The 11,237-nt window shown below is 43.7% G+C and overlaps 1 protein-coding gene across 1 annotated transcript; it reads left to right on the top strand.

The window, feature by feature from the left end:
• Positions 1–1,454: 1,454 nt before the first annotated feature.
• Positions 1,455–7,506, top strand: frs3 (fibroblast growth factor receptor substrate 3). The gene is made up of 7 exons (XM_080026080.1): positions 1,455–1,603; positions 2,886–3,011; positions 3,104–3,192; positions 3,313–3,499; positions 4,296–4,457; positions 5,867–5,988; positions 6,070–7,506. The coding sequence occupies exons 3-7, from the start codon at positions 3,127–3,129 to the stop codon at positions 7,411–7,413; spliced, it is 1,881 nt and encodes a 626-aa protein (XP_079882206.1). The 5' UTR covers positions 1,455–1,603; positions 2,886–3,011; positions 3,104–3,126; the 3' UTR covers positions 7,414–7,506.
• Positions 7,507–11,237: the final 3,731 nt, after the last annotated feature.

Below are 11,237 nucleotides of genomic sequence, written 5' to 3' on the forward strand. Positions count from 1 at the left end.
TTCCTCTTACCCTAGCCAGCACAGCAGTCTCTCTCTACACACTGCTTTGAGCTTCTCCGCCCCTCCCCCCCTGCTGCAAACCCCACTCCGTTGTGATTGGTTACCTTCCTTCCAGTAGCGGGAAATTTCAGGAAATTTCCAGGAAGGTGGGGGCATGCAGCCGGAGCTTGCCTGAGCGGCAGCATTACCATACATGGAAACATGACAGAAACGACCCGAGCATGACAGAGAAAACCCGGAAATTTGAACAAGTTCGGCTCGACCGGCTGCCATAGTTTTTAGTGCTCTGCATAGCCACCCCAGACGTTCAGCAGGGAATACGTCGAAATGCATGTACGTAATTATTTGATACTCTAGAATGGTTAAACATGACTATAAATCATTATAACAACGTTTATAGGTCATAAAAGTCGAAAAGTATCATAGGTCCTCTTTAACAAAATGGTGGCCTAAATACTTCACATCATCACATACTTTAAGAGCAGTACCAGATAAAAAGAAATCAGGAAATACCAATTTCCTGTCTTCTTTGCCTCTGACAATCATAATATTGCTTTTATTTGCATTATATCGAATATCAAAATCCACACCGTATTGGGAACAAACCTTCAAAAGTTGTTGTAAGCCAGCACTATATGGGCAAGATATAACCAAATCATCTGCATGCATAAGGTGATTAATGAGACTATTGCCAATCACACATCCTGTATCGCATGCATTCAACTGCTGTGACAATTCGTTCATATACACATTAAAAAGAAAAGGAGATAGGATTCCATCTTGGCATACACCATTACCAAAAATAAAAACCATCAAAACAGACATCGGGAAGGATTTTTACCTGCTCCGCCATTGTAGGCGCATTCACATTCACCTATTTGTTGCTCTGGCGTGCACCGGCAGTGAGACCATGGAGTGTCTATAGTCCATAGTGGAGTAAGACAGGTGTCGGTTTGTAGCGTTCTCTCTTCTGATTGGATGAACATTTCGGGATACTCCAATAAGCTTATTTGCCGATTACATGCAAATCAGCTGACTGAGAGATTGGCTTTATGAAACGCGCACATTATGTAAGTGATCACTGTATGAATAAAGAGCGATTTTACACCTAGCCTATATTAACAAATAAACCTTTAACATAAAAAAAAAAACCCTACTTAACCTTTAACATAAATAAACCGCTTACTTCACCTTTAAAAGACACACACTCAACATTTACAGTAGTGGTAGAACATGGTCCTATAGAGATATGGCTTGATTTAGTTTTTTGCCTCCATCAGGCAGGCCCACATACCTTTCCTGCTCGGTCCTCCAGCGTTTCTCTACCTTCTTGTCGGCTCTTCCAGCCTCGTTGTCTGGCGGTGAACTCTCACCCCAGCTGCTTGGGAAATGTCATACAGGCAGAGGCCCGTGCTGCAGTAGGGGGGCGTAATAGGAGGAGGAAGGGAGAAAAAATAACAACATTTTCACGTCTCTCACTGCATCTTTTATTGGCGTATGTTTGCTGTACAACCACCAGCACCACCAGCAGCAGCCGATAACTGCTCGCAGTCTCAATGCTGATCTCGCATTAGGGCTCATAAAAAAAATCCGTGCCAGACATGTGAGTAGCAAAACCATCGCTGTCGTTCTCCACTTAACCCGTTGCCTGCTATGTGTTCATCATGCTATTGTATATCCTCACACCAATGACAACAAATGCTCATTGAACCGTGTCGTTGTGCATTTTAGTGTGAGCGTGCTGCTTTCACGGTAGGCTATAGCGTGGCTGTGCCCGGAGTCCCTGCACATTGACGGGGGCAGATGAAGCCTCGCTGTCGGCTAGTTTAGTGAAGGCTCTGCGTCGGCTTGGCTAATTGAGAGAGAGAGAGAGAGAGATGCTGTGATTTTTTTGTTGCTGCCAGATGGAGAGGGGGGAAAGCCCATTTCAATCACTGTCTGTGTGATGAAGTGCTAGCGTTCGCTTTGCTCTGCTTTGCGTTGACTAAAGGTGTGTGTGTGTGTGTGTGTGTGTGTGTGTGTGTGTGTGTGTGTGTGTGTGTGTGTGTGTGTGTGTGTGTGTGTGTGTGTGTGTGTGTGTGTGTGTGTGTGTGTGTGTGTGTGTGTGTGTGTGTGTGTGTGTGTGTGTGTGTGTGTGTGTGTGTGTGTGTGTGTGTGTGTGTGTGTGTGTGTGTGTGTGTGTGTGTGTGTGTGTGTGTTGGTGTGTGTGTTGGTGTGTGTGTGGGTGTGTGTGTGTGTGGAGTCCAGCCAGGCATCTCCAGTCAGATGTGGAGGCAGGTTAGAGCACACATAATGCGGCGGTGTTGATCTGAAATGCCCGGACAAGCACTGGTGCGGATGTGTAGGCTACCTGTTCAGTTTCAAGTGAAAGTGTGTCATTCATTGTCTAGAACGGAAATCCCAGATGTGTCAAATTGTTTTGTGTGTCTGACAATCCAGTGTTTTGTTCTTTTTCATCCACTCCAGAATGTAATATTCACATCGCATTACAATGTGGTTTAGTTTAGGATTTCCAGTATATGGCTAGCTTTACGAGAAGTTTAAAATCGGTATGCCATAGGCTTATTTTGGGATTTTGGCGAAGCCTGCAGTCCAGACCATATGAGAATAAAATGGTCAAAGAAACTGGATTTGATGTGGATTGGTTTTGTCATGGCCGATCAAAACCTCACAAGCTTCAGCAAATTAAGATATTTAGTCAATTATTATGTTACACATACAATATATTTCATAGTGTTGACAGATAGGTAGAAGCTTAAAAACGATCACTGTAACTTTGTCGCTTAGAATGTCAATGTTCAATATTTGCTAATCATGATTTAAACTAATCTTAATCCATCAACTAAAACATTTATCTAAACCTGAATGTATTTCCACGGTTTCAGGGGGGAGAACATCATGCTCCTCCTGAAGATGTCAGACCAACCCACTAACTGGCTTGTGACGACGATACCCAGTCGAAGATCCTGGGATTGAGACGTGAATCCCTTTACACTGATGGCCTGGACTGAGTAAGACATTTGTGTGTGTCTGTTGCCCCTAACAGTTTTGTTTTGTCTTATTTGGAGAAAAAAATTATTGATAGTATTCATTCCCGTGACAGGTTTCAGCTGGCCTGCTGAAGCTATGGGGAGCTGTTGGAGCTGTCTGTACAGAGATCCCATCCGAGACAACCATCTCACCAAATTTAAGGTCAATAATAATCCCAAAGTAATCATCTGTGTGTGGTTTGCTTCTGTGTGCCGTTATGCTGAAATGAAGGAAATTTAAAAGTGTATTGCAATAACCCAAATTTTTTTCTACCCGTCACAGGTCACCAATGTGGATGATGAGGGCAATGAGCTGGGCTCCGGGATCATGGAGCTCACCCAGACTGAGCTCATACTTCACACACGAAAGAGGGACGCGATCCGGTGGCCGTACCTCTGCCTGCGTCGCTACGGCTACGACTCTAACCTGTTTTCCTTCGAGAGTGGTCGCCGCTGTCAGACCGGCCAGGGTTAGCAACACTTTCAGTAACACATGTTGCAGAGTCGTGATGATGAGAATGATAGTGGAAACTTAATGATATTAATTACTGTGCTTCGCCTTCATATACAAGTCAAAATTACTCCTGTGAAAAAAGGCTTACGTGTTTTCAGACTACACACAATATCAGTCCGACACTGGCCCCGACCCAGTTCGATTCTCGTTGAAACACAGGGACAACAGGGCACATTTTCAGGGATTCCCCGCTTGGAGACATTCATTGTGTTGCACTCTTGGTCGTTCACATGAAGCAATGGACAAAGGCAAAAAAGCCTCCTTCACATTCTTTCCAAAAGCATGGGCACATATGTAAATGTTTGTTGTTGGAAGTGAAGTCAGGTCAAGTGAAACTAAACTACAAGTCACCGAGTTGTGAAAGCTATGATTGATTGAGGTCCAACATGTGGACCCCAACTGATCACAGCCAATCATATGTGATCTGGTTGCATGATCAACGTTTCCGATACAAATTCCATGAGGTCTGACTTCAGACATGTCACTCGTGTTCACCCACAAGAGGCATCCCATATGTGCTTGTAACAATAATACTTAGTTTGCCAGTTTTAACTGATTTACTGAAGAAATAAAAGATGCAAAGGGACCTTTTTATATTGGAGGTAGAAGGAAAAAACGTAACTTTGTAAACCTATGGCCCGAAATTTCAGATGACCATTTATTGATAATGGTGTGTTATGTGCATTTAATGTAACAATTTTTTCTTTCATTGAGTTATCTGTAACAATGTTTTATTTTGCTTGTGTGATCAGGAATATTTGCATTCAAGTGTTCCCGGGCAGAAGAGATCTTCAATTTGCTTCAGGAGCTGATGCAATGTAACAGCATCAACGTGGTGGAGGAGTCGATGATGATGAGTCGCAGTGGTCACACACCAGAGATGGAAATGTCTCGCACGCCACAGACTCCCAACAGTGAGTCACACAACACACACACACACACACACACACACACACAAGCAGTAGTCCTGCTTATTATACACTATAGATTAATTGTAGAACTTGCATGCAGCAATATAGCATAACATTTAGCTCAATTTGTCAGCTTTTAATAGACATGTTAAATTGAATGTAATGAGTCACAGGAACAATGGTATCCAAATAATACCAAGTAGAGCTGAGACACAAGATTTAAGATGTTTATTTGTCAGCCTGCAGCCATAGACGTTTTCATATGGCTGGAGCTGGGTGAGAAGAGTTACTATTACATCCCTAATGTCCTTGTTAAAGGTTTTCGTGTGACAAAATTTGCACATTGAGATATTATGGGGAGCAGCTCACTCATTTAAATGATTCGTAAATCAGGTTTTATTTAGTCTGGCTTACCGGATGTAGACAGTTAAGATAGGCCTGCCGACCATTTCCGTTGGAAAACTCCTCCTCTTCCTTGCTGCATTTTTAAGCTCCCTCTCAGTAGGGAAAAACAGAAAGTGTGCACATGTGTGTGCAGCCGCAGCACCAACAGTTTCTAGCTTTTAGTCTGTATATAAAAGAAATCTAGCTACACACTTGCACCCACCCACGCACAAAGACACATGTAGGGGGTGTCGCATCAGTGACGGTTAGCAATAGGCAACTAAAACTAACGTCACATAGGTGACATATCTTTAATAGTTTTGTGTGCTGTTTTTGGTGGGGATATAGCCAATTAATTTTCAACCTCTTCACATGCAAATGTTCCATCAAAACAAGTCCCATACTACTAGCAGTACTTAGTCTGGCTAGGTTTTATTTGGCGACCGTGGCTCAGGAGGCAGAGCATGTTATTGTTCACTAATCACAGGGTTGGCTTTTTGAGCTTCTCCGTCGTTGGTACAGCCAGCACTTTGCTTAGCGGCTCGTTGCCACCTGTGCAGTGGCGCCATGCCCACATAAACGTGCCCCACCAGATTTTTGGGACCTGAATAAAAACATTTAAAAAAAACATAACTTTTTTGTGTAGTTTAAATTATGATAAACAAATAACACCAACATTAGAAGTATCTTTGTTAGGTAATTAAGTTTTCAATAAATAAGCGAAAAACCCCTCGCATGCTACAATCTCAACAGTATCTCATGGAGCAGTCAAATGTCTATAGAATAGTTTAGACATCATTAACAAGAAAGACCCTTTTAGATGTACACATTTTTATCTTTGCAAGAAATACTTTCTAAAATCTAAAGGGGAATACAACACAGTTGGATGACAACTTATCTTGATTAGAAATATGTTTGCTTTTTTCCCTTTTAAAGCTTGATGCTATTCATGACACTGTTTCTCTGGGTTAGGCATGCTTATCTGTCTCTTTATATTGTATTAAAACAATTTATTAAATGTTTTCCAGCTCCAGGGTTCCCTATCCAGGCTTTTCCCAATGGATACCCTGGTTATCCAATCAGAGGTGAATCCTCCCAACCCTCTATTGCTGACGATCATGGACATAGCATAATGGGTTTGGAAGACCAGGTAAGACCCATATCTTATCCATATAGTCCTCTGTATCTGTGCTAATTCACAGTCTGACCCAGTTTTAATGTCCCCCAACAGACCCACACCTATGTAAATACTGTTAGTATGGAGGGGGATCTCTCTATGCGTCACTGTGTGCACTCGTTACCCGAGGTGCGGCCCAGCACTTTCCCGGAAACGACACGAGGGGCTATGCCTGTCGGGGGCCAAGGGAACCTGCAGCCAAACCTGCGCTGCTGTCCCCTGGAGGAGCGAAACGATCCTCAGGTATTCCTACAGCCGTCCTCACAGGAGGTCAAGTTCATGCTGGGCCCCACTCCGGCACAGCGCCATCTGCTGGAGAGAGAGCGGGATAGGGAGAGAGAGAGGGAACGAGAGAGGGAGCGGCACGGGCACAATCCTCTCAACCTTCAGCCAGTAGAGGGTGCAACAGGCTCAGAGACGGAAGGGGACGAGCCCTCCATGCACCTTTGCAACTCTCACCCGTATCACCATTTCCATCACCACACACACCGGCACCCGGGCCTGGAGCACCCCGACAGCTGCCAAGGTGGCGAGCTGACCTACGAGAACATCAACGGCCTGAGGAGCGGCAGGAAGCAGCGGCTGAGTCCCAGCAGCGTGTCCCAGTCGGTGGGTTCAAGCAGCAGCAGCAGCACCGGGGACAGTCACTCCCACTCCCTCCTGCACCCGCATGCCCACGGCCCGGCATCCTTACCCCCGCAGAGCTACGCCTGCGAGAGGGGCATGGGCGGAGGTCACCGTCGGACGGCTCTACTCAACTATGAGAACCTGCCCTCGCTGCCTCCTGTCTGGGAGTACAGCTCTCCTCAGCGGGACCACGAACAGGAAGAGGAAGACGACGAGCAGGACGAGGAGGAATATGAGGAAGAGGAGGAAGACTTTGAGGAGTACGAGTTCTCAGAAGGTCCCGGGACGCCCAACGGGTACCACCAGGACAGCAGAGGCATCCACAGAGACGCCCTGCAGAACTATGTCAACACAGAGCAGGTGCAGCCGCCCCGGCTGCGACACGTCTGTCCCCCGCACCCGCGATCATGTCAGCCGGACAGGGGGGGGGGCATATTTAGCTTTGACATCCGCCGTCGATCGAGGTCAGGGGTCGGAGGCTGTGAACACGGCCACATGCCCCCGTCGCGGCAGCTGAATTACATCCAGGTGGACCTTGAGGGAGAACCTCCCTGCCAAGCCCTCGGGGGTGGCGGGGGTGCCCAGAGCCAGCCACAGCACCAGCGCCTACCACCCAAAAAATGTGGCCCGCAGGCACCCCGGCGCAGCGAATGCTACGCAGTCATTGACCTAAAGAAGACCGCTGCCATGTCCAACCTGCAGAAAGCTCTGCCGAGGGATGATGGGACTTCCAGAAAGACTCGCCACAACAGCACAGACTTGCCTCTGTAAACAGTGTTCAAACTGAAGAGGAACGATGAAGACAGATGAAGGCTTATCCTCGTATTAGCACACTGGACCCTTCACTGTCATCTATCCATTCAACTGTCAGGCTGACTAATACAGTACAGGTACCTAATTAGAAACTTACTAAAACTTATCTGTGCATATAAAAGGAAAAGAGAAATCTCTGAGGAGAATTTGCCATTTTATTGTGTGTTATTTATTATATATGTGGTGTGAAGCGCTCTTGAGAAATTTGCAGTTTTTACTGCAAATACTGTTTGCTGGATATATTGATATTTATATATGAGCATAAAATCATAATATATATATATATATATATATATAAAATCATATATATATATATATATATATATATATATATATATACAGTATCTCACAAAAGTGAGTACACCCCTAACATTTCTTCAAATATTTCATTATATCTTTCCATGCGACAACACTGAATAAATGACACTTTGATACAATGTCAAGTAGTCAGTGTATAGCTTGTATAACAGTGTAAATTTACTGTCCCCTCAAAATAACTCGACACACAGCCATTAATGTCTAAACTGCTGGCAACAAAAGTGAGTACACCCCTAAGAAAAAATTTCCAAATTGGGCCCAAAGTGTCAATATTTTGTTTTGCCATCATTATTTTCTAGCACTGCCTTAACCCTCTTAGGCATGTAGTTCACTAGAGCTTCACAGGTTGCAACTGGACCCCTCTTCTACCCATTCATGACGACATCAAGGAGCTGGTGGATATTAGAGTCCTTGCGCTCCTCCATCTCCCGTTTTAGGATGCCCCAAAGATGCTCAATAGGGTTTAAGACTGGAGACATGCTTGGCCAGTCCATAACCTTTACCCTCAGCTTCTTTAGCAAGCCAGTGGTCGTTCGGAGGGGTGTTTGGGGTCGTTATCATGTTGCAGTACTGCCCTGCGGCCCAGTTTATGAAGGGAGGGGATCATGCTCTGCTTCAGTATGTCACAGTACATGTTAGAATTCAATGAACTGTAGATCCCCAGTGCTGGCAGCACTCATGCAGCCCCAGACCATGACACTCCAACCACCATGCTTGACTCTAGGGAAGACACACTTGTCTTTGTACTCCTCACCTGGTTGCCGCTCCACACTCTTAACACCATCTGAACCAAATAAATGTATTTTGGTCTCATCAGACCACAGGACATGGTTGCAGTAATCCATGTCCGTAGTCTGTTTGTCTTCAGCAAACTTTTTGTGGGGTTTCTTGTGCATCATCTTTAGAAGAGGCTTCCTTCTGGTATGACAGCCATGCAGACCAGTATGATGCAGAGTGCGCCGTATGGTATGAGCACTGACAGGTTGACCCCCCACCCCTTCAAGCCCTTCAGCAATGCTGGCAGCACTCATACGTCTATTTTCCAAAGCCAACCTCTGTGTACGACGCTGACCATGTGCACTCAAACTTCGTAAACTGGGCCGCAGGGTGGTATTGCAACATGATAACGACCCCAAACACACCTCCAAGACGACCAGTGGCTTGCTAAAAAAGCTGAGGGTAAAGGTTATGGCCTGGCCAAGCATGTCTCCAGACCTAAACCCTATTGAGCATCTTTGGGGCATCCTCAAACGGAAGGTGGAGGAGCGCAAGGTCTTTAATATCCACCAGCTCTGTGATGCTGTCATAAATGGATGGAAGAGGGTTCCAGTTGCAACCTGTGAAGCTCTAGTGAACTCCATGCCCAAGAGGGTTAAGGCAGTGCTGGAAAATAATGTTGGCCACACAAAATATTGACACTTTGGGCCCAATTTGTAAATTTTTTCTAAGGGGTGTACTCACTTTTGTTGCCAGCAGTTTAGACATTAATGGCTGTGGGTCGAGTTATTTTGAGGGGACAGTAAATTTACACTGTTATACAAGCTATACACTGACTACTTGACATTGTATCAAAGTGTCATTTATTCAGTGTTGTCCCATGAAAAGATATAAAGAAAAATGTGAAGAAATGTGAGGGGTGTACTCACTTTTGTGAGATACTGTATATTATGATTTTATGCTTAGCTATGACTTGGAGCAGAGACCTCTGTTTTGCCATACTGTTTAAGCAATTTCTTTAAAATGTTCTTTTCTATCATTAACCCATCTCCACTCACAAATATTATTCAACGTTCTTATCAGCAGGTAATTATACATCAAATTTTTTTACTTAAATATGATGAGTAAAAAATTTGACAATTTTTCCAAAAATAAATAAGAAGGGCAGTTGTTGGCGTGGAGGAAGGTAAATGGTTCCTCTGATATAATGGCCAATATTCATACCTCATCTCAAACATCTATGTCTCATATTGTGGCCAGTAGAAGAGACCATTATTATGCCTATAGGGAATTTTGCACACAATCCTATGGAATTGTATTTTATCATATTTAAGGGAATGGTGTCGTCCAATCCAAGAAAAAAGAAAGGATGGATTTAAATTAACAGAAGCGATGGTGATATTTAGAGAATTATACTAAACTGAATGGCGGTAAAAGTAGCACACATGGATTACAATGAGCGTTTGGCTCCCTCCTGTCCACATGCAGCAAAATGAAATAAGTAGCATATCATCGTTTAACACACCTCCTGCATACCATTCCAGAGCAGCAGGATGCTTGTCACGTTGCACTTTGACCCTGAGCCACTGGCGGATTCTCTCTCGCATTCCCTCTCCTCCATGACCTTTTACCAAAAGCAGGGGGCCAAATATTTCATTCCTATTGAGCGTTGTAGATAGCGTTTATTTACATGTGTTGATGGAGACGTCAGCATCCTCAAATGGTGTCATTAAGCTATAACCTCACATGAAATGTGCCGGATCTATAACTTGTCAGTTACCAGGTGTGAATGGCCTGTTTTTCAAGGGTAAATCAAGCATGTCACAAAGTCATGCAGTGATGATTTCTGTGAGGCTGTATATCAACCTTCTTAGTCAGATATTTATTTATTTATTTATTCCAATATTTATTTATTCATTCTTTGATTTGAATTGAATTGTAATAACTTTATTTTCCATGTGATCACCAGCGTTTTGTAATCCAGTTGGTAATATGGAGACCAAAGTTCACCTTAAATTATCATTGGAGACTGGTGTGTTACTGTTATAATTATGTTTTTAAAAAAAAGGGAAAGAGAGACTATTTATATTTTAAGTGCCAAAACAGAATTGCAAACCGTATGATGAATAAAATCAAACGAGCCATTAGGTTTCGTAAAGAACTGTGGGGATAATGGTCCGTAGACAAATACAACTTTTTAAGGAGAAGTAGTAATCAAAACTTCACATTCCACCTTATTCACATTGACAGGCATTATGGAGCGGGATATAAGAATGGTGATGTTGTAGTCTGATCACAGTTTGGGTAGTTTTATGCTGCTACATGTACATACTTACAGTGGCCTGTGTCGGCTACAGGAACTTGTCAAAATGAAAACGTATGTGTTTGAACCTATGCGATGTCAGATCTTCTAACATATTGTTGATTGCTAACAGAAGTAGCATTGTTGTTTTCTCCTGTGATTTATTTCCGAGCAGTAGAAATATATAACGTACAATTTCAGAGAATGTTTAATTTCATTGTGATAGTTTTTCTGGACAGAGTGGCTGTCTGCTTGGAGTGAAAGAACAGGCCAATCGAAGCTGTCATCTATCTGTGGAGCGCTCATATTGAGCTTATGGAGGAAGGCCAAATGTTCTAGATTTACACACAGATTCTTCACAAACTTCTGATTGGGATTTTATTTGTCCTCTTATCTAACATTACGTACAAATCTAACATTCTTTCTTCAAATTAATGTGTGCCAA

The sequence above is a fragment of the Ammodytes marinus genome, assembly GCF_949987685.1.
Source record: "Ammodytes marinus genome assembly, chromosome: 4".
Lineage (NCBI taxonomy): Eukaryota > Metazoa > Chordata > Actinopteri > Uranoscopiformes > Ammodytidae > Ammodytes > Ammodytes marinus.